The sequence below is a fragment of the Chiloscyllium punctatum genome, chromosome 37, assembly GCF_047496795.1.
Source record: "Chiloscyllium punctatum isolate Juve2018m chromosome 37, sChiPun1.3, whole genome shotgun sequence".
NCBI lineage: Eukaryota > Metazoa > Chordata > Chondrichthyes > Orectolobiformes > Hemiscylliidae > Chiloscyllium > Chiloscyllium punctatum.
The window spans coordinates 19,471,115-19,495,743 of NC_092775.1; the positions used below are offsets into that span (position 1 = coordinate 19,471,115).

At 41.7% G+C, this 24,629-nt stretch overlaps 1 protein-coding gene across 3 annotated transcripts in view; it reads left to right on the forward strand.

The window, feature by feature from the left end:
- The first annotated feature begins 1,515 nt into the window (after positions 1–1,515).
- Positions 1,516–24,629, forward strand: part of mybl2b (v-myb avian myeloblastosis viral oncogene homolog-like 2b) — a 54,374-nt gene continuing 31,260 nt past the window's right edge. Inside the window, exons 1-5 of one of the 3 annotated variants that reach the window (XM_072556388.1) lie at positions 1,516–1,845; positions 9,958–10,054; positions 12,321–12,392; positions 15,645–15,737; positions 24,205–24,425. In XM_072556388.1, the coding sequence (XP_072412489.1) occupies positions 1,793–1,845; positions 9,958–10,054; positions 12,321–12,392; positions 15,645–15,737; positions 24,205–24,425 (536 nt within the window). In that variant the 5' untranslated portion in view covers positions 1,516–1,792. Of the gene's footprint in view, positions 1,846–7,801; positions 7,855–9,957; positions 10,055–12,320; positions 12,393–15,644; positions 15,738–24,204; positions 24,426–24,629 lie in introns of those variants that run through there. The other 2 variants (XM_072556390.1, XM_072556389.1) reach the window with 2 other exon arrangements.

Sequence of the window (24,629 nt, forward strand, 5' to 3'; positions counted from 1 at the left end):
ATATTCTAACTTTAAAAATCTTAGCAACTGCAAATGCCATTTAAGTTTAATGACGCACAAGAAACAGGGTTTTACCCTTCTCCAAATATTATGTTCCCATTTCCAATTAAATGTCGTCTGTGTTACGTTAACCTATTTTCTTTTTATTAACTTTTTTTCCTGATCAACCTGTTCAAAGATGTTATTACACACCTCCGGAGCAGGTGACACTTGAGCTCAAGCCTCCCTTATCCAGGGCACAGGCACTACCACTGTGCTGCAAGAGTGCCCTATCTTTTGTCAGTATCTCACAACTGGGTGCCACCTCTACATTTGCAAGAGTGACTATATTTCAAAAGTATTTAAAGGCTTTAATGTACTGAGACCTTTGGTCGTGAAATGTGCTATACAAATGAAATAACATAAAACAAAGAACTGCAACAAAACAGAAATTGCTGGAAAATCTCAGCAGATATGGTAAGAAGTCAGAGGCTGAGGGGTGACCTTATAGAGGTTTACAAAATTATGAGGGGCATGGATAGGATAAATAGGCAAAGTCTTTTCCCTGGGATCGGGGAGTCTAGAACTAGAGGGCATAGGTTTAGGGTGAAAGGGGAAAGATATAAAAGGGACCTCAGGGGCAACTTTTTCACCAGAGGGTGGTATGTGTGTAGAATGAGCTGCCAGAGGATGTGGTGGAGGCTGGTTCAATTGCAACATTTAAGAGACATTCGGATGGGTATATGAATAGGAAGGGTTTGGAGGGATATGGGCCGGGTGCTGGCAGGTGGGACTAGATTGGGTTGGGATATTTGGTCGGCATGGACAGGTTGGACCGAAGGGTCTGTTTCCATGCTGTACATCTCTAAGACTCCAAATCAGTTAATAGAGTTGTACAGCACGGAAATAGACCCTTCGGTTAATGTTTAGGGTTTCAGAAATTGCTAGAGAAACTCAGCAGGTTTGGCCCATCAGTAGACTTGAAAAGTCGACTCACTCCATAGATGCTGTCAAACTTGTTGAGGTTGGCTTTTAGTTTATAGTTTTGCTATATGAATGTAAGATTTCTTTGTTTTTCGTTAGCATGGGTGCTGCTTCCACTCTGGTTTGAATGTGTCTTTAGGTGCGCACTGGTGAAACATTTTGAGGAAGAAACGGTTTGGACATCCCGCCAGATGGAACGTTGGCCCGGGAGTGGGCTGGATGACGTGTGCAACGCTATCTGGCATTCTGCCAAAAAAGCCCTTTTTCCCCCCCCCAAAAAATCTTAACGTTAAAGTCATGCCTCAGTGATCCGAAAGAGAGTAGAGAGGTTGGATTCGCCGAGTAGAAAGGGTAGGGCTGCAGTTTTTGTCTCCCTTTATACGATTACCTCCCCGCGGATTACCATCGAAACCCATGTTTGTTAAGTGGGACGTGAGCACAGGAGGTATTGGAGTGGAAGGGGCGGGGCACACCAGCGGGTGGGCGGGACAAACACGCGGGGGCGGGACACCTCTGGTTGGGGTGGGCCCCGGCCGGCCCGCGGGGCGGTGATGGATCCAGCGGGTGCCAGTGCGCAGGCGCAGCGGCGGCCAGCGAAAAGTGGAGCATTTGGCGGGTTTTAAGAAACGGCTTCCCGGAGTCGGAGCGGGAGAGTGTCCGAGACAAAGGATCGGACGCTTTTGTGACCCAAGGTCTCTGTCGGATGTATGAGCAGCGGTTTATACAGTTTTGTTATTTTATTTTATCTTAAAAAAAAGGAAGGCATAACTTCTTCTAGTGTGCCCCGCTTGATGGTGGTCGACCCCCAGGCGATAGTGAGCCTGAGGTAATGGAAGTCCTTGTGGGCCTCTCTCCCCTCTCCATGGCACAGCAGACTTTGTGGTGAGTGGCTGACCGACCCTGAAGCTTTATTATCTTAAAAAACACAGATAAAGCTCATTTTGATTTCCGACATCTCCTTTCAGAGAGCGCGATGGTGCGGGCTGTGGATTTTCCCCAGTACAATAATTAATGTTTGCAATATTTCACATCTTTGACAAAATTATGCGGGAGAGATAGTTTGTGTCCTTCGGTGAATTAATAATGTGCGTGTTATCTTGAGTCGGGAGCAGGAGTGCAACGCCATAAGGTTTTTTTTTAATTCGTAGAGGCGTATTGAAGTAGAGAATTCTTCAAAACTGGGGCAAATCACGTTTAAATGGGAACTTGTAGCATTTATAAACATCGTAAAACATGAATGTTGCAAAGGGCAGGGTGATGGAATAAAAGTTGATTTTTGTTTCCTTCTGAGCAAATTGCGTTAGCTGTCTGAACGTCTGAAGGAATGTGCATTTGTAATGAAACCTGCCTTTTAACCTCTGTCAGTAACTTCCCTTTCCAGTTGTCGGTCAACTTTCACATTGGAAGTGATGGATTAAAGTCCTAATCTGGAGATTTAAGTATTTATTAAAAACTGGCACTCCACTGCAATATTGTGTTATCCTCCTTGGGTGGACCTGATCCTTTGTTGCTTTATGCTGGAATAAAAATAGAAAATCATGACTTTGTACAAAACAGAAATTGCTGGAGAATCTCAACAGTTTTGGCAGTATCTCTGCAGACAAAGCAAAGTCAATGTTTCTTCATCTGAACTGAAGGGTCACTGGACTTGAAATGTTGACTTTGCTTTACCTTCACAGATGCTGCTAGACCTGCTGAGTTTTTCAACATTATCTGTCTTTTGTTTTCCAGCATCTGCAGTTTTTGTTTTATTTTCATCGTTATGTGACTGTTTGTTTGTGGGACCTTGCCATGAACAAATTGTTTCCTATACTATACCAGTGAACAGATTCAAATCTTTTCTGTGAAGAGCTTCTGGGGACTTCCTGAAGTTGAGAAATGCATTGTAGAAATGGTAAATGTAAAACCAAGAAAAACTAGTCAATTTATTTTGAGTTAAAAACTTTTTAATAGGAATTTTGAGAGGTCTTTTACACTTGTGATTTTTGAGAAGATTTGTAGCTCAGGTTGAGGTTCAGGTTGTAAGTTTGCTCACTGAGCTGGTAGGTTTGTTCTCGGATGTTTCGTCACCATGCTAGGTAACATCATCATTGATGAAAATGTGTTGCTGGAAAAGCGCAGCAGGAGAATCGATGTTTCGGACATGAGCCCTTCTTCAAAAAAAACTTCCTCAACATCATCATTGAGCCTCAGTTGCAGGGCTGGTGCTCTGTCCCGTTTTTTGTGTGGCTTGGTCTGTTGTGGTGGGTGATATCATTTCTGATTCTTTTTCTCAGAGGTTGATTAAATGGGTTCCAAATCGATGCGTTGATTGATGGAGTTTCGGTTTGAATGGCAGGACTCTAAGAATTCCCATCCATGTCTTTTGTTTAGCCTGTCCTTGGGTGGATGTGTTGTCCCACTCTAACTGGCGTCCTTCTTCATCTGTGTGTAAGGATACTAGTGATAGTTGGTCATGTCCTTTGGTGGCTCGTTGGTGCTTGTGTATCCTGGTGACTAGTTTCCTGCCTGTTTGTCCAAAGTAATGTTTGCTTCAGGCCTTGTAGAGTATTTTGCATCTGACATTTGTTTTGCTGGCTGTTGGTACAGTGTCCTTTAGGTTCATCAGTAGCTGCTTGGGTGTGTTTGTGGGCTACCATAATACCAAGGGATCGGAGTAGTCTGGTTGTCCTCTCTGAGATGTCTTTGTTGTATGGTAGTGTAGCCTGAGTCTCTGGGCCTGTTGTGCTATCTAGTTTGGGTTTGTTGTTTAAGAATTGGTGGACTGTTCTTATCAGGTACCTGTTGTTGGTGAATATGTTGTATAGGTGTTTTCTTCTGCTGGTTGTAGTTCCTGGGTACTGCAGTGTGTTGTGGCCCATTTAAATAATGTCCTGATGCTGCTCCATTTGTAGGTGTATGGATGATTGCTCCTGTGGTTGATTATCTGGTGTATGTGTGTTGCTTTCCTGTAGATGCTGGTCTGCAGTTCTCCATTGATTATTTGTTCCACTGTGACATCTAGGAAGGGGAGTCTGTTGTTTCTTCCTCCATGGTGAAATTTATGCCCGTAAGAATGTAGTTTTTACATCATTAACAATGACTGCAGATGCTGGAAACCAGATTCTGGATTAGTGGTGCTGGAAGAGCACAGCAGTTCAGGCAGCATCCAAGGAGCTTCGAAATCAACGTTTCGGGCAAAAGCCCTTCACTGATGTTGTAGGTTTCTTATTTGTTCCGTTTCATGATGGAGAAAGTGAGGACTGCAGATGCTGGAGATCAGAGCTGAAAATATGTTGCTGCAAAAGCACAGCAGGTCAGGCAGCATCCAAGGAGCAGGAGAATTGACGTTTCAGGCATGAGCCCTTCTTCAGGAATGAAGAAGGGCTCATGCCCAAAACATCAATTCTCCTGCTCCTTGGATGCTGCCTGACCTGCTGCGCTTTTCCAGCAACACATTTTTAGCTTACTTATCATGAAACTGAGCTATCGTCTACTTAGTGGCCCAAAGCTTGTGTTTGATCTTGGGGAGGACTGTTTGTTCTAGTATTTGCAGAACTGTCTCTGCTCAGTATTCTGATATTGGTGATACCATGGGCGTCCCATTGATCTGTTTGTAAGTCTTGTCATTGAAGGTGAAGTGGATAATGAGGCACAGGTGTACTAGCATGAGGATAATATCCTTGCTGATGGAGTTGGTGCTGTTTGGTGTTTGTGTACTTGGTTTGTCCAGTAGTGTGATCAGTGTTTCTTTGGCTAAGCTGATGTTTATTGATGTGAGTAGGGCCATTACATTGAAGGTGACCATGACTTCGTCCTCTTCTATCTTGGTGTCTTTGTTCAGGAATTCTTGGGTGGAGTGGATGGAGTGGCATGAGTTTTCTACTAGGAATTTCAGTTTTCAGTGAAGTTCCTTTGCTTGTCCATGTGCTGGCAAGTGAGACTATGGGTCTAAGGGGGACTCCTGGGTTGTGATCTTAAGTAATCCAAAGAAATGGGATGTGTTAGATCTATTGGATTTCATAGGCAAAATCTTTTCCCTGGGATCGGGGAGTCCAGAACTAGAGGGCATAGGTTTAGGGTGAGAGGGGAAAGACATAAAAGAGACCTAAGGGGCAACTTTTTCACACACCAGTATGGAATGAACTGCCAGAAGAAGTGATGGAGGCTGGTACAATTGCAACATTTAGAAAGCATTTGGATGGGTAAATGAATAGGAGGGGTTTGGAGAGATCTGGGAGCCGGCAGGTGGGACTAGATTGGGGTGGGATATCTGGTCTGCATGAACGAGTTGGACCGAAGGGTCTGTTTCCATGCTGTACATCTCTATGACTCTATCTGTCCCTTTGCACTCTTTGTCTGCTGGTAGGATCACAATATCGGCATCAAACAGCAGCAAACCAAGGCGAAAGGAAACGAAAAAGCTGTACAAGCTCACACAAAACAACAATACAGACAATTCAGAAGCCTGGATAAAGATCCTGTCAGGCAGACCACTCACAGACATGGAAAAAGCTGTCCTTGTAAGAGGGATGAACTACAACTTCAGAGATGTGGACAAAAATGAATTCCCAGCAGCACTGGAGTCAACCCTGAAAGACAACCGACTTACAGAATAAACCCAGCAGGCCATCACACAGACAGTAGCACCAACACTAAGCAGGGAATACCCTCAACACACTTGAAAAGAAAAGTGTTGTAAGGACTCAGAACCAACAGAAACGTTGTAATCCTACCCGGCAGACAAAGGGCGCATGACCATCATCCTAAACAGAACACAATACATTGAAAAGGTGAACTTGCTACTCACACATACCAACACCTACCAACAGGTGGCGATGGACCCAACTCCACAGCTAGGAAACCATACCATAGCCTCACTGAAGAAACTCCACAAAACAGGCAAAATGAACAAGACAGATCTCCAAAGAATGAAACCTGATGGATCCAACGCACCCTGTTTCTATGGATTACCTAAGACATATAGTCTCACTTCCTGGCATACCGACAGACAGACTAGCAAAGGAACTTCACTATAAACTGATATACCTAGTAGAAAACTCATGCCACTCCATCCAAGAATTCCTGGACATCATCAAAGGCACCAAGATAGAGGACAAAGTCATGGTCTCCTTCAATGTAATGGCCCTTTTCACATCAATGAACAATAAACAAAGGGCCCTCTTGTGGCACAGTGGTAGTGCCCGTGTTCTGAATAAGGGAGGCCTGAGTTCAAGTCTCATCTGCTCCAAAGGTGTGTGATAACATCTCTGAACAGGTTGATCAGGAAAATAGGTTAATAAAAAGAAAATGGGCTAATCTAACAGACAACATTTAATTGGAAATGGAGCATAATATTTGGAGAAAGGTGAAACCATATTTCTTGGGGTGGCACTGAGGCTCAGTGGTTAGCACTGCTGCCTCTCAGCGCCAGGAACCAGAGTTTGATTCCTGCCTCTGGCGACTGTCTGTGTGGAGTTTGTACATTCTCCCCGTGTGTGTGGGCATCCTCTGGCTGCTCCGGTTTCCTCCCACAATCCAAAGATGTGCAGGTCAGGTGAATTGTCCATGCTAAATTGCCCATAGTGTTAGTTGCATTAATCAGGGTAAATATACGGTAGGGGAATGGGGCTGGGTAGGTTTCTCTTCACAGGGTCAGTGTGGACTTGTTGGGTTAAATGCCCTGTTTCCTCACTGTAGGTAATCTAAATGAGAAACATCAGCCTGACCAAAGAAACAGTAATCGCACTACTAGATGAACCAAGGACACAAACAACAGACAGCACCAGCTCTATCAGCAAGGACATCATTCACAAGCTAATAGACCTGTGCCTCACTACCCACATCATCTTCAACGACAAGACCTACAAACAAATCAATGGGGTACCCATGGTATCACAGATATCAGGATTCTTAGCAGAAGCAATTATGCAAAGATGAGAACAAACAGTCCTCCCCGAAATCCAAACCGAGCTTTGGGTTTGGTGTGTAGAGGGTACCTTGGTGGTCATAAAACGAATGTCCTTACTGGCATAACTTTCACCAAAGAGGAAGAAAACAACAACAGCCCCCCCCCCCCCCCCCCACCTGAGATCACCGTGGAACAAATCGTCAATTGAGAACTACAGACTAGTGTCTATAGGAAAACAGCAGATAGTCAACTACAAGAGCAATCATTCCAACACCCACCAATGCAGCTGCATCAAGGCATTATTTAAACCGGCTACAATACACTGCAGCACCCAGGAACTATGAGCAGCAGAAGAAAAACACCTATACAATATATACAGGTACTTGATGAGCACAGTTTGCCGATTCTTAAACAACACACCCAAACCAGAAAATGCAACATGTCCAGAGACTCAGGCCACACTACCATGCATCAAAGACATCTGAGAGGACAGACAGACTACTCTGACTCCTTGGCATTATGGTAGCCCACAAACCTACCAACACACTGAAACAGCTACTGATGAACCTAAAGGACTCTTTACAAACAGCCAGCAAAACAAATGTCAGATGCAAAATACTCCAAGGCCTGAAACAAACACTACTTTGCACAGACAGGCAGGAAACTAGCCACCAGGATACAAGAGCACCAACTATCACCCGTATCCTTACACACAGACGAAGAAGGATACCACTGAGTGGGACAACACATCTACTGTAGAACAGGCTAAATAAAGACATGGATGGGAATTCTTAGAGTCCTGGCATTCAAACCGGAACTCCATCAATCAGCACGTCGATTTGGAACCCAATTACCAACCTTTGAGAAAAAGAACAGAAATGGTATCACCCACCATAACAGACCATAGAAAGTGGGACAGAACACCAGCCCTTTAATGGAGGCTCACTGATGATGTTACCTAGCATGGTGACAAAACATCTGAGAATGAACCTACCAGCTAAGTGAGGAAACTTAGACACTGAGGTCTTTTATATTGCTGATTCCTTTTTGAGTAAAAGGAAATAGTGAAACAATAAGACTTTTTTTGGTTGTGAATTTGCATCACCAAGGTTTATAATTATACGTTCCATCTTGAAATAATTTAACAATATTACCGGGTACTGACTGCATCAGTAGTTTGTCTTGTTGGTCTTTGATTAAATTGTTAACAAAATAATTGTGTAGAAATACTTAATGAAAATTATTTGGTAGGAGAAAATAGTTATGAATTGTTGTTTTTAGATGCTATCATCCAGAAAGCACTGATTCATCTTATATAGATTTTCTTCCCCAAATGTATTCTTTTAAAATTCATAAACAAGTGTTGACTATAACAGTTCTGTGGTTTTCTTGCCATTGAATCTTAAAAATTTAAAGGTTGACCCATAGAATCCAGAAATCATCAAGATTTTTAAAGTAGAATCCCTACAGTGTGAAAGCAGGCCATTTGGCCCATTGCATTCATGCTGACCCTCCGAAAACTGTTCCACACCCCCAACCCTATCCCTGCAACTCTGCATTTTCCATGGCTAATCCACCTAGATCTGCACATGCCTGGACACCAAGGGCAATTTAGCAATCTACCTAACCCATACATCTTTGGACTGCGGGAGGAAACCCATGCAGACATGGGGAGGAATATCTGTTTGAAGTTTGCACAGTCTTCCAAGGATTGAATTGAACCTGGGTCCCTGGTTCTGTTACGCAGCACTGCTAACCACTGAAGCATCATGCTGCCCCTTTTTGTTTCTTTTTTATGGGTTTACGGTTTGCTGCCATAGAGTCATAGATGTACAGCACGGAAACAGACCCTTCAGTCCCACTCGTCTGTGCCAACTAGATATCCTAAATTAATCTAATCCCATTCGCGAGTACTTGGCCCATATTCCTCTTAAACCCTTTCTATTCATAGACCCTTCCAGGTGCCTTTTAAATGTTGTAATTGTACCAGCCTCCACCACTTCCTCTGGCAGCTCATTCTAAAGATGCACTACCCTTCGCATGAAAGATTTGCCCCTTCGGTCCCTTTAAAATCTTTCCCTGCTCACCCTAAACCTATGCCTTCTAGTTCTGGACTCCCCCACCCGAGGGAAAAGACCTTGTATATTTACTCTATTGATGCCCCTCATGACCTTACCAGTATTCTGTACAGCTGCAACATGACCTCCAAACTCCTATATTCAATGCTCTGACCAAGAAAGGCAAGGATACTAGATACCTTTTCCATTATCCTATCTACCTGCAACTCCACTTTCAAGAAACTATGAACCTGTACTCCAACGTCTGTTTGTTCAGCAACTCTCCCCAGACCTTACTATTAAACGTATAAGCCCTGCCTTGATTTCCAAAATGCAGCACCTCACATTTATCTGAATTAAATTCCATCTGCCACTTCTTGGACCATTGGCCCATCTGATCACGATCCCATTTTACTCTGAGGTATCCACCTTTACTGTCCACTACACCTCCAAACTTCCTAACTGTACCTCCTATGTTCGCATGCAAATCACTTATAGAAATGACAAAAAACAGTGGACCCAGCACCAATCCTTGTGGCACACCACTGGTCACAGGCCTCCAGAATGAAAAGCAACCCTCCCAACCACCCCTTATCTTCTACCTTTGCCAGATTAGACTCCATCTGTTCCTGGCCATGTATCGGGTACTGTTTTCAGAAAGCTGTTTCTGCATCAGTTCTGAAGGTCTAAACGTGCTAGCCTCTTCACCTCCCTTCTGATCTTAATTATAATTTTAGAGCCTGCTTTATCTTCACTTGCTGGCAGGGATATTGCATAGTTTTGATTTATTTCGAATAAAACGAAACATGACATGTTGGTCCATGTTCAAAACAAATTTCTGTCTTGTACATTGACCTTTGATAAACTAGAAGGAAGAGTAGTACTATACCTGAGCAGAGTTTAATATAAATCAAGTTAGAATGAACTAGCTTCATCTTCCTTCCACAAGTTAAGTTGACTTTACTAATTGCTGTTTTAGCTCTAACTCACAGGGAGTGCTTGCATGAATCTCTAATTCATGTGCTTTCTTCTCATATATGCATATAGTGAAGAATTGGATGACCCCTCACAGGATTTGGATTTCGATATTCCAGACCATAAAGATGCAAATAAGTTCTTCAAAGTCAAATGGTCTTCGGAAGAGGTATCTGCTCTGAAACCAAATGTTTTTATTTTTTAAAAAACAACAAATATACTAAAATACCATCCATTGTAAAATTTTAATTCCTGGTACCCCAGAAAGGCGATGATATACTTTCTATCAACTGAAGCATACTGTGCCATGTTTTGAAGTTGTTTTTTGAATCTGAAGTAAAGAGCATCCACAGAACTGTGGAGTATCTTTCATTGATAACCTGCCTGTTTGGAAAGAAATACTGGATTAGTGGTGCTGGAAGAGCACAGCAGTTCAGGCAGCATTCAATGAGCAGCGAAATCAACGTTTCGGGCAAAAGCCCTGATGAAGGGCTTTTGCCCGAAACGTTGATTTCGCTGCTCGTTGGATGCTGCCTGAACTGCTGTGCTCTTCCAGCACCACTAATCCAGTATTTGATTTTCAGCATCTGCAGTCATTGTTTTTACCCTGTTTGGAAAGAAATCCAACTCTTGGATTGTAATGGATTGATATTACTAAAAACATTCAAAGATTCTCTTATTGATGTTTTAAAACTTATCGTGGACTCTCTAGTCAGGTATTGAGTCCAGGAATTGTTCGCAATTTTTTTAGGGCCCTAAACTTCTTGCTCTTTCAGGACTGCTGATTTTATGTTTGTACCAGAATATTTGAACACGCACACGCACACATGCAAATGCATGCGCACACGCACGCAAACACACACGCGCGCACACGCACATGCAAACACGCGCGCACACACACACACACACACACACACACACACACACACACACACACACACGCGCAGATTCAAGAGCAGCTTCTTTGCTGCCCTTATTAGACTGATGAATGGACTGTCTGACTTCAAATACAACTGATCTTGTTAATGTTGATCTTGCCTTGCATGGCGTGACCTGTGCGCTTTACGCTGTCCAAGTTTTTTGTTCACTCTGTGATTGATCCTTGATTGCCATGATCTGCCTGTACTGCTCACAGACAAAGCTTTTCACTGTACCGATGTACATGTGACAATAAATTAAATCAATCAATTTCACTGAAAACCCATCAGAAAGGAAGTGTTAGAATTTAATGAGCATCAAATCTGTTCTTTCAGTAAGAGCAATGTGCAGCGTGCTCCATTTGTAGTGGATGAAGCAGTAGCAGCATCGGATTCTCGTAGTGGATTTGGAAGGGATCTGCAGTGGAAAAATCAAGAACCTCTAAGGCATTGACATTCATACTTGGAAACATCAATCTTCAAGCATGTGTCGCAGAAACCATGCAGCATATCAGCAGTAAAAATAGCTATGGTGACTGCTGAAAAGAGAGCATTTTTGACATGAGTATTCCATTTACTTGGATACCGTTGTGCACAACAATCAAACATTGTGATCATTGTATCAGGCTGTTCGTTTTTTTTCACTTTAATTCGATTTTCGATTAGATTCCCTACAGTGTGGAAACATGTATTTAAACAAATTCACTTATACCCAATGCAGCTGCTTACCTGCTGATTCTCCACCGTACTGAAGCATGTGCCAGGGCCTCAATAGTTTGAAAGCAGAGTAGTTTGCTTCAATTTCTGCTGGTTTGTGATGCCATCTACTGCTCTGCTTTATCTGCTGCAGCAGACTCAAACAGCTATTAGAATTCAGGTTTCTAAAATACTGGCAGTGGGTATGCTGGTCAGTTGTAGATATTGTTAATTATCCTGTTCAGACATGTTATGACACACGAGGTAACTCCACGCTTCAGGCTCACTGCCTTTATTCCTGATGAAGGGCTTTTGCCCGAAACGTCGATTTCGAAGCTACTTGGATGCTGCCTGAACTGCTGTGCTCTTCCAGCACCACTAATCCAGAATCATGTTATGACACACGACTGCACCAGAGTAACCTGTTAAAGGGATCACTTTCTTTTGTTTAGGAAAAGTTTGTTAATGGTATAAATGGACTGAATGATAAAATCTATTAGCAGAAGCATTTTATGTAGTTCTTGGAAAAAGAACCATGAATGCACTGATTGTCATTGATTCTATATGGTAAATAGGCTTATTGTCGAGCTTTGAGGAAATTGCTATCTTTAACTTATTAAACATGCTCCAAATCTAGTTTAATGCTCTAATACAAATTATTCTAATTTAGTGTAGAAACATAATCTCTCAGTTTAATTGGTTTGAATCTTTGTGGCACAAAGCCCTATAATCTATATAAACGTTGCAAGAAGCATCACACTATCTACAACAGGGTATTAATGACATTATAACGTTTAAGTTAAACTTTTTGCTTTCATATAGGATGAAAAATTGAAGAAGCTGGTAAATCAATATGGCAAAAATGACTGGAGATTTATAGCAAGTAATTTTTCTGTAAGTATCTGAACTATGACTTCTGAGGGTAATCATTCTTTTTCTGGTTCTTCAGAAAAGCTGATTTTACAACCTACCTTCCTGTTATTGGGATAGTCAAAACATTACACAAGCAGATGCACCCCATAAAGTTTTAGACCCATATTTGAGTGCTGTGAACAAGCAGAGGTAAAATGGGGAAAAAAATTAGCAGTTCAAATGGAAGAGTTTAGCCTCTGCTCATATACAAAGAATATAACCACCTGTGCAAAAAAAAGGACTAAATTTTCTTGTTGCAGATCAATAAAGAGCAATACAAACCCTCCTCTTCTTGGAAAGAAGTATGTGATCACTAATTTTTATAGAATTGCTGCCTGCAGGTCAGGTAATAGGCTCATCAGTATTCAGTTTGTTGGTCAGTTTTGGAACTTTGATTTTATTTATTCATATTGTCAGCCTTTGCTATTGTGGAACAAGCTTGCTTAGTCTCAATGATTTTTGACAGTGCTGGGATCACAGTCTTTAATACATCCACAGGACTTTGCAATCTTGTTTCTTGGCCTTAGAGTTGCAGGTTTCCATACCAGGCAATGCTACTTGGGAGCGTACGCATATTTTTAGAAAATTCTAGATTAGAATGTGATCATGCTGATATACCTTACATGCTCTGTGTTAACACTATTTTCAGCACTAACCTTCTGAAAAATAATTTGTGCTGGTGGTTTTATTGCATGCGATTTGAAAAAGTTGGCATTTGTAGCAATTTTCTTTTGTTCAAAATTATTATTCAAATATCCCACAGTTTCCTCATTGAAGCTATCACAGGTTGAACCATGTTTTAGTTGCATTTAAATTATTTCTGGTTTTGAAAATCTGGTTTTAACCTCATTTTGTCAATAACTGAAATATACTGCAGGTTGATTAATATTTGAAAAGGTTAGACTAACATTTTACTATCAGACGATTGAATTTTTTTTTGTATAATTAAAGTGGGTGATAGGTGCGTGCAGGAAATGAGAAAAGAAATCCAAAGCCATGAAAATCATGTGCTCAAATCAGATAGTAGCAGAACGTTGAAGATGAATGGCATTTCATTGCTGAAATTGTTCCCTAAAATATGTTGCATTTTGGAAATTAAGAAAAGGCAATGGTGAAAAGGTTGTAATAGAAATAAGGGATGCTCAATTGCAGAGCTACAGTAAAGCTAGTATCCTATGGGTAGAACATAAATGTTGGAAAATTATCACTCAATTTACATATTGGCCTCCTATAGTGGAGAAGCAAATTGAATTCAAAGTTTGGTAGAAGATTTGTAGCTTGGGTGCTCGTTGTTGTGGTTCTGTTCGCCGAGCTGGGAATTTGTCTTGCAAACGTTTCGTCCCCTGTCTAGGTGACATCCTCACACGAGGCTCCCAAGCACTGAGGATGTCACACAGGGGACGAAACGTTTGCAAGACAAATTCCCAGCTCGGCGAACAGAACCACAACAAGCAAATTTAATGTTGTATATAGTGTACTAGATTGGAGGAACGGCACATGAATTCTTGTCTGTATTTGGCACACTAGCTGTTAATTCTTTTTTTCCCACAGCCAGATTGGAAAATCATAAGGGAAGAATGGCCAACTGTGGAGTCAATAGAATGTTGGACAAGGGTATTGTAAAAGAACAATGCTCCCAAAGAAATGTTTTGAAAGTGAGATAAATGAGGCTGTTAGTGGGATAATTGGTTATGTGGGAGAAACGTTGAGGACAGCGCGACATCTGTGGATGAGAGAGAATATGATCTGTGAAAATATGATTTCTTTTAATTGACATCTTTTTGTTTAACTTCTACAAAGAATCTTGCTTAAGGACCCAAGCTCAAAATACTAGGCTATGTATTATCGCCGAAAGATGCCACTGTCTTTCCATAATTTGAAATGTGTTCAGTCTTCCTATTGAAGGGGACATGGTGTCCATCAAAGTACATAATTGTTTTGAATAACTTCAAACTACAGAACAACCTGGAATATCCGAACGGAACAGGCAGGGAGTATTTTGTTCGGATAACTGTTTGGCTAACATTTTTAAGGGATCTTGAGATCTTGTTCGGATAATCTGAAATTCAGATAATTGACATTTGGATAACTGAGGTTGTTCTGTATACCCAATATTGGACATTTAAATGTATTTGAGAAAATCATTTAATAACCCGTAAAGCTGAAATTTTTGGTTTAATTTTGTTTAGATTGCTTCCAATTTAAGTGCAAAAGTGGATTTTGAACTGGTGACAGACTGCTTGATACTCTTAGATTTAATGTAACTTTTATAAGTATAGCTTATTTTCACAAAGTTAACGTGTTTTCTAAATTCTCTAAGGATTTGCTTTAATAGTGGCTTAGATTTGATTTTTGAGGAAGCTTTTATGGATAAAGGGAAGGCTCGTGTTGCATAGATTTTGATAAATTTTAGTACGTCTGAGATAATAGTAGAAGGAACATGATATACAGAAATTAATCAAAAGAAATTTGCAGGGATGCGGGGTTGGAAAAGAACAGGGATGTGATAGGTGATGCTTAGGAGATTTTGTGACCCTTGTGAAGGTATAGATTTAATGCAGTTGGTAAATCTCCACTGTGTAGTCAAGTTACTTCTCCAGCATCAAGCTATAAATGAGCTGTCATGCAATTTAACACATAGATAAAATCCATTCTATTCTTTTTATAATTCAAAAAATCCAATTTGACTCCATTGTTCTTTGTGCATGCTTTGTCGAGTTGAACCTTTATTAAGCACAAATCCTGGTCAACATAAGCTGAACTTCCAGCCCCATTCCTGATCTTGCCAAAATTGCTTGCTTATCTCCTAAAATCAATTGTCTCTTTTGGTCTGTCTTCATAATGATGCAGAAACGTTCAACCATTCTTTTGTTACTTTCAGGTTTTGACTTTTGCAATGCTTTCCTCACTTTCTCCCCAAGTCCACTCTACATAAACCCCAACATGTTCAAACTATACTCTAATCCTATATTACATTATATTGCAGTCACCAATCAGGTTGATTGAATGTCTGGGAGAGATGCACAATGGAATGCTATCCTTGTACATGTAGGAACTGGCTCTTTTTAAAAAATTGATAATGCTGCTGAGAGGTAACAAATGGGAATAGGAAGAAACCAGGATAGAATCTTGAATTTTACCAGAAGTCACCTTGGAGTGAATGAAGCTGAGCATCCTGTCTCGTATGTAATTTTTTTTTTGTTTTGTATTTGTTATAATTTGACTTTGTTACAGAACCGAACTGATCTTCAGTGCCAACACCGATGGCTGAAGGTTCTGAATCCGGAGCTTGTGAAAGGACCGTGGACAAAGGAAGAAGATCAGAAGGTAAAAGTGTGAAAATGGATGAAGTTGCAAACTTTTTATAGGTACCATGAATCTAGGAACATATCAAATAGGAGTCGAAGTAGGACATTTTGACCCTTGAGCCTGAATGACTGGAGCTATTTGTATTTAGCATTCTACATTCCTATCAACCCCTGATAACTTTTAATTCCCTTGTCTATTTTTTCTAATCTTTACCGGCACTTGTACAAAAACAATGACACCAGTTTGAGGCAGAGAGTTTCAAAAGTCTCAATCCTCAGGAATTGTTTCTTTGTTTCTCCTAAAAGTGTATCCCCTGGATCTTGGTTTGCTCATCAGGTGAAATATCCTTTCCATATCCAACTTGTCAAAACCATTCAGAATCTTGCATACCTCAGTCAAGTTATTCTCTCATTCTCCTAAACTCCAGTGAAAATGAAACCCAGCCACTCCTCATAAGACTACACACTAATTAGTGGTAAGCCTCCTCAGAATAACATCCAACCCACTTATACCTCCTTTAAGGAGACCAGAACTACAAACCGTATTCAAGGTGCGGCCTCAACATTGTCTTCTATAACTGAAGCATAATATCCTCACTTTATGCTCAGTTCCTGTCATTATGAAGGATAGTATTGTTTGAGGTACCCGCATGCTAAGCTTTTGTGACTTGTGCACTAGAAGACCTAGATGCCCCTGAACCTTGGACCTTTGCAACTGTTCTGTTAAGTAATGCACCTTTCAAAATCAAAACCTCCACTTTGCAGATTTTTACCTATTTATATCATTTGCATTCTTATGGCCACTTGGCAGCATACGTTCTCTTATTTTTGTATCATTAGTAGATTTAATTACCATGCTTTCACTCTCTCTTCTCATCTTACAATTTATATCAACGAGTTTGAAGGTGAGGCCCCAGCACTGACTCCCTGCAGGATTTGTCACATCCTACCATTTGGGCAAGAACCCACTTATGTGTACAATTTTATGCAAGCTAATCAACTTTCTATCCATGCTTGTATGTTGCCAATACACCATGAGCTCCTACTTTGCCACCTTTTACTTGGCACCTTGTCAAATGCCTCCTGGAAATCCAAGTACTATGTGTCTTTAGGCTTCCCTTTACCCATAGTGAAGATTACTCCTTCAACAAAATCCAGTAAGTTGGTTAACATGATTTTTTCACCGTAAGCTTGATCCTGATTTCTTTATATCTCTAGTTAACATGTTTAAAATGCCATATTCTAAAAAGGTTACTAGTTCAAAGTTTGTGCAAAGATTTATAGCTCTGGTGCTAGTTGTGGCTGTGCGTATGTTCGCCAAGCTGGGAAGTTGATTTGCAGACGTTTCATTCCCTGTTTAGGTGATGTCTTCAGTGCTGTGGAGCCTCCTGTGAAGCACTGCTGTACTGTCTCTTCTGGAATTTATTTGGTTCTGTTTCTGGTTAGTTCCAGTTGTTCGTTATAGTGGCTGGTATATTGGATCTTGGTCAATGTGCTTATGGATGGAGTCCGTGGCCGAGTGCCATGCTTCTGGAAATTCTTTGGCTGTCCTATGTTCAGCTTGGATAATACAATTATCATAGGACTAGTTGAATTTGTGGTCCTTGTCATCTGCGTGTATGGCTACTAGGAACAGCTGGTTGTAAAGTTTAGTGGCTAGTTGGTGTTTGGATGAGGATTGCTTGTTGATGTGCCTGTTTTCCCAATATAATGTTTCGTTACAGTCTTTGCATGGAAACTTGTAAATTACATTTTGTCTTGCACATGATGGGTATGGAGTCTTCTATTCTGGTGAGTTGTTGTCTAAGCGTGGCTGTTGGTTTATGGGCTGTCATGAACTTGAATGGTCAGAGAAGTCTGGCTGTCAGTTCCAAGACAACATTTTTTATTTGCGTGGCTGGTGACCAGCTGTTCCTAGTAGCCATGCACACAGATGATAAGGACCTCAAATTCAACTAGGACAACACAATTATGATAGGACAGCCAGAGAATTTCTAGGAGCATGGCACTCTGCCACAGCCTCCATCAACAAATACATTGACCTACACCTAATTTACCAGCCACTTCGAGCAACCAGAACCGGCAACCGGAAGCAGCAGCAGAACCAAATAAATTGCAGAAGACCGTATAGCAGCACTTCACAGAAGGCTTCAAAGAACTAAATGTCACCTAGACAGGAATGAAACATCTGCAGAGCAACTTTCCAGCTTGGCAAACATACCCACAACCACGACAATCAGCATCCAAACTACAAACCTTGAAAACCTACGGGCAGAGACAGTAAGACAAGCAAGGAAATGGGAGTACTGTGCCAACTGCCTAAGTGCTACCCACGAACAACTGTGATTCCTACGTGGGTGCTGCAAGAATCAAATACTATCACCCTGTCAGGTATACACCACCAATCACCACCACCACAAGCCAGGGAAGTAGTCAGACAAAAATGGCCTCGGGATGATCCAGGTTATGATTATGATGCACACAACAGACTATGCAGGTACAGAAAAGATTTTGCGTGCCACAAAATCGTTAATTTCAAAAACCACCAATCAGGAGTGGACTGTGACAATCGAACAGGCCATCACCATAAGACAGAACAGAACAACATACAGAAAGAGAACGGCACTACAATACAAAGTGACCAAGCTAACCAACAGCAGAGAAGACCACATAACACATACCTGGTTTACAAACCTCTCCAACAGCTTACAGAAACCGAAAAAGCCATACTACAACCCCTGGGATGCAAAAACTACAGACTACCTAGTTGCACTAGAATGTATACTCCAAACTAACAGACTAACCAAAGCGGTGGCACAGTGGTTAGCACTGCTGCCTCACAGCGCCAGAGACCCGGGTTCAATTCCCGCCTCAGGCGACCGACTGTGTGGAGTTTGCACGTTCTCCCCGTGTCTGCGTGGGTTTCCTCCGGGTGCTCCAGTTTCCTCCCACACTCCAAAGATGTGCAGGTCAGGTGAATTGGCCATGCTAAATTGCCCATAGTGTTAGGTAAGGGGTCGATGTGGATGTAGGGGTATGGGTGGGTTACGCTTCGGCGGGGCGGTTTGGACTTGTTGGGCTGAAGGACCTGTTTCCACACTGTAAGTAATCTAATCTAATCTAATCTAATCTAATCTAAACACAGCAAACAGTCAGACAAACTATTGTATCCTAACTTAAAAAAAAGACAAACCAGCAATCTTAACATCAAAGAGAAAAGCCCTAAGAACTCTCAAAAATGATAACAACATAATCATAGTACCAGTGGACAAGGGCAGAATGATGCTCATCATGGACAAGACTGAATATATTCAGAAAGCAGATAAACTACTTACAGATACCAACACATACCTACAGAGGGAGTGTGACCCCACACCATAGCTAACCAATAGAATAAACAACACACTATGGAACCTTCAAAAAACAGACTAATAACAGGATTGACCTACAAAGGATGAAAAGAAAAAGCAACAACACCCCAAGGTTTTACAGATTACCCAAGTACACAAACCAAACACTTCACTTAGACCCATTGTGGCACTCCCAGGAATGCCATCACATAAACTTGAAAAAGGATTCAAACAAAAGCTACAACCTCTTATTAGCGGATCCAAACACTCCATACAATCATCACAAGAATTCCTGGACAACACAAACATTGACAAGGATGAAGCAATGCTCTCATTTGATGTAACGACACTGTTCACTTCAATTGACAAAATTCGAGCCAGAGAGACAATAGCCAACCTCCTGGACAAGCAGAACAGACAACACGACAGGGAACCTATCAACAAGGACTGTATGCTCAAACTACTAGACCTGTGCTTGACGACACACTTCACATTCAACAACCAAATTGATCAACAGATCAATGGAACATCCTATGGACTCACCCATCATAGCAGAAGCAGTGATGCAAAGATTGGAATAAACAGCCCTACCACAAATCCAACCCAAACTCTGGATCAGATATGTAGACGACACTTTTGTTATCATTTAAGAGAACAGAAATTGAGAACACTGGATTGTCAGCACCACACTCACAAGGTTTGGATTTACAAGACAGGAGGAAACCAACGATCAAACCCATTCCTGGATGTCCTAGAGTCATAGAGATGTACAGCATGCAAACGGACCTTTCAAGCAAACTCGTCCATGCTGACCTGATAGCCCAACCCAATCTAGTCCCACCTGCCAGCACCCAGCCCATATCCCTTTCAACCCTTCCTATTCATATACCCATCCAGATGCCTTTTAAATGTTGCAATTATACCAGCCTCTGCTACATCCTCTGGCAGCTCATTCCTCTGTGTGAAAAAGTTGCCCCTCTGGTCTCTTTTATATCTTTCCCCTCTCAGCCTAAACCTATGCCCTCTAGTTCTGGATTCCCCACAACTCAGGGAAAAGACCTTGTATATTTATCCTATTTATACACCTCATGATTTCATAAACCTTTATAAAGTAACTCTCAGCCTCCAACGCTCCAGGGAAAACCGCCCCAGTCTATTCAGCCTCTCCCTATAGCTCAAATCCTCCAATCCTGCCAATACCCTTGTAAATCTTTTCTGAACCCTTTTCAAGTTTCACAACATCCTTCCAATAGGAAGGAGACCAGAAGTGCATGCAGTATTCCAAAAGCAGCCTAATCAATGTCCTGTATAGCTGCAACATGACCTCCCAACTCCTGTACTCCATGCTCTGACCAATCAAGGAAAGCGTACCAAATGCCTTCACTATCCTATCTACCTGCAACTCCACTTTCAAGGAGCTATGAACCTGCACTGCAAGGTCTCTTTGTTCAGCAACACTCCCTAGGACCTTACCATTAAGTGTATAAGTCCTGCTAAGATTTGCTTTCCCAAAATGCAGCACCTCGCATTTATCTAAACTAAACTCTTCTGCCACTTCTCAGCTTATTGGCCATCTGATCAAGATCCCATTGTAATCTGAGGTAACCTTCTTTGCTTTCCACTACACCTCCAATTTTGGTGTAATCTGCAAACTTACTAACTACACCTCTTATGCTCACATCCAAATCATTTATATAAATGACGAAGAGAAGTGGACCCAGCACCAATCCTTGTGGCACTCCACTGGTCACAGGCCTCCTGTCTGAGAAACAGCCCTCCACCACCACCCTCTGTCTTCTATCCTTTTGAGCCATTTCTGTATCCAAATGGTTCTTCTCCCTGTATTTCATGAGTTCGAACCTTGCTAACCAGTCTCCTATGGGGAACCTTGTCAAATGCCTTACTGAAGTCTATCTGCCCTCATCAATCCTCTTTATTATTACTCAAAAAACTAAATCAAATTTGAGACATGATTTCCCATGCACAAAGCCATGTTGACTATCCCTAATCAGTCCTTGCCTTTCCAAATGCAAGTACATCCTGTCCCTCAGGATTCCCTCCACCAACTTGTCCACCACTGACATCAGGCTCACCGGTCCGTAGTTCCCTGACTTGTCCTTCTCACCTTTCTTAAATAGTGGCATCATGTTAGTCAACCTCCAATCTTCTGGCAATTCACCTGTGACTATCGATGATACAAATATCTCAGCAAGGGGCCCAGTAATCACTTCCCTAGTTTCCTATCGAATTCTAGGATACACCTGATGAGGTCCTGGGGATTTATCCATTTCTTTGTGTTTTACGACACCCAGCATTTGCTTATCTGTAATATGGGCATTTTTTCAAGATATCGCCATCTATTTCCCTACATTCTATATCTTCCATGTCCTTTTCCACTGTAAACCCTGGTGCAAAATATTCGTTTAGTATCTCCTGTGGCTCCACCCAAAGGCAACCTTGCTGATCTTTAAGGGATCCTATTCTCCCCCTAGTTATCCTTTTGTCCTGAATGTATTTGTAAAAACCCTTTTGAATTCTCCTTAACTCTATTTGCCAAAGCTATCTCATGTCCCCTTTTTGACCTCCTGATTTCCCTCTTAAGTATACTGCTGCCTTTATACTCTTCTAAGGGTTCACTCGATCTATCCTGTCTATACCTGACATATGCTTCCATCTTTTTCTTCACCAAACCCTCAGTTTCTTTAGTCATCCAACATTCCCTACTTGCCTTTCCTTTCACCCTAACAGGAATATATTTTCTGTGGACTTTTTCTAGCTGCCCTTTTACCTGCGAACATCTGCCCCCAGTCAGCTTTTGAAAGTTCTTGCCTAATACCATCAAAATTGACCTTTCTCCAATTTAGAACTTCAACTTTTAGATCTGGTCTATCCTTTTCCATCACTATTTTAAAACTAAATGAATCATGGTCGCTGGCCCCAAAGTGCTCCCCCACTGAAAGCTCAGTCAACTGCCCTGCCTTATTTCCCAAGAGTAGGTTAGGTTTTGCACCTTCTCTCGTAAGCACATCCACATACTGAATCAGAAAACTTTCTTGTACACACTTAATAAATTTTTCTTTTATCTCAACTCTTTGATTGGAACTGCCATAGTGTTATGTTTGGAAAGTTAAAATCCCCTACCATAACCACCCTATTATTCTTAACAGATAGCTGAGATCTCCTTACAAATTTGTTACTCAATTTCCCTCTGACTATTAGATGGTCTACAATACAATTCCAATAAGGTGATCACCCCTTTCTTATTTCTCAGTTCCACCCAAATAACTTCCCTGGATGTTTTTCCGGGAATATCCTTCTTCCAGTACAGCTGTAATCCCTTATCAGAAATGTCACTCACCTTCCTCTCTCTCCTCCTTTTTTGTCCTTCCTTTTAACATATGTATCCTGGAACATTTAAACTGCCAGTCCTGTCCATCCCTGAGCCATGTTTCCGTAATTGCTATGATATCCCAGTCCCATGTTCCTAACCATGCCCTGAGTTCATGTGCCTTCCCTGTTAGGCCTCTTGCATTTAAATAAATGCAGTTTAATTTATCAGTCCTACCTTTGTTCTCTGCGTTGTCCGTGCCTGCCCTGACTGACTCCTTTTCTCAACTGTACTAGTCTTGGATTGATCTTTCCTCACTATCTTCCTGGGTCCCCCCACCTTTCTAGGTGAAATCCTCCCGAGCAGCTCTAGCAAATCTCCCTGCCAGTGTATTGGTCCCCTTCCAATTCAGATGCAATCTATCTTTCTTGTAAAGGTCACTTCTACGCCAGAAGAGATTCTAATGATCCAAAAATGTGAATTCTTCTGCCATACACCAGCTCCTCAGCCATGCATTCATCTGCTCTATCCTCCTATTCCAGCCCTCACTAGCTTGTAGCACTGGAAGTAATCCAGATGTTATTGCTCTTGAGGACCTCCTTTTTAAATTCCTTCCTAACACACTCTATTCTCCTGACAGAATCTCATCCTTTTCCCTTCCTATGTCATTGGTTCCAATGTGTACAGTGAACCTCCTGCTGGGCCCTCTTCCCCCCTTGAGAACATTCTGCACCCTCTCTGAGACATTCTTGATCCTGGCACTAGAGAGGCAACACATCATTCTGATTGTTTGCTGCTGGCCACAGAACCGATAACCCCGCAACTTCATCTGTGGATGCCTAACAGACAAACAATGTGACAAGGATCTGCCACGACCTAACTCATTAAGCGGACTTCTCCACGGAGGTTCATGACAGCCCATAAACCAAAAGCCACGCTCAGACAACAGCTCACCAGAATAAAAGACTCCCTGCCCATCATGTGCAAGACAAACATAATTTACAAGATTCCATGCAAAGACTGCACAAAACACTATATCGGGCAAACAGACAGACAGCTAGCGATCCTCATCCACAAACACCAACTAGCCACTAAGTGCCAGGACCAGCTGTCCCTAGTAACCATACATACAGATGACAAGGGCCACAAATTCTTCTGGGATAACTCAACGATCATAGGACAAGCTAAACATAGGACAGCCAGAGAATTTCTAGAAGCATGGCACTCAGCCACGGACTCCATCAACAAGCACATAGACCTAGACCCAATATGCCGGTCACTACAAGGAACAATTGGAACTGACAACCAGAAGCAGCAAAACTGAACCAGATAAATTCCAGAAGACACGGTACAGCAGCACTTCACAGGCAGCTTCAAAGCACTGAAAACTTCACCTAGATGGGAGAAAATGTCTGTAAATCAACTTCCCAACTTGGTGAACATACCCACAACCACAACAGGTTACTAGTTCTGCAACGTGCAGCATGTCACTGGCATTGATGTCTTTGATTTATAACTGATTCCTTTTACGGTGCAAGTCACCATATTTTACTTCAGCAAATGATGAAAGGTACTGAGTAATGGTTTGTGTGCCTATCTAATTAGGATGAGGAGTGGAAAGGTTGAATAAAATCACCTGGCTTTTTTCCCTTCTTGCTGCAGATAGGTGCAGCAATGTTGGTTGAGGGCTGAGATCAGGTTGCATGTGTAGGAAAATTTGAAAGAAATGTACAAATCTATTAAGTTAGTACATTAAACATAGAGCAGGGTGAATGAACTGATCTTTGATTCCTATTGTTTCATTTTAGGTAATTGAATTAGTTCAGAAACATGGGCCAAAACGTTGGTCATTGATTGCAAGACATCTAAAAGGTAGACTTGGCAAACAGTGCCGTGAGCGCTGGCACAATCATCTCAACCCTGAGGTTAAGAAGTCATCTTGGACTAAAGAGGAGGACAAGATTATTTATGAAGCACACAAGGTCCTTGGTAACCGCTGGGCAGAGATTGCAAAACTGCTACCGGGGAGGCAAGTGTTCCATTGGGTTTTGTCACCAGTGTGCTAGGAATTAACATTTCTTTTAGCTTGTTTTCTACTGGATTAAAAATTAGTAGGAGCTGAATGATCCAGCCAATGGGTACTTGCATTGCTACAAAACTGTTCTTGCACAGTTTCAGTTGGTTGCTGTTTGTATTATAATCTAAGTTCTACATGCTATAATGGTTATGCGGA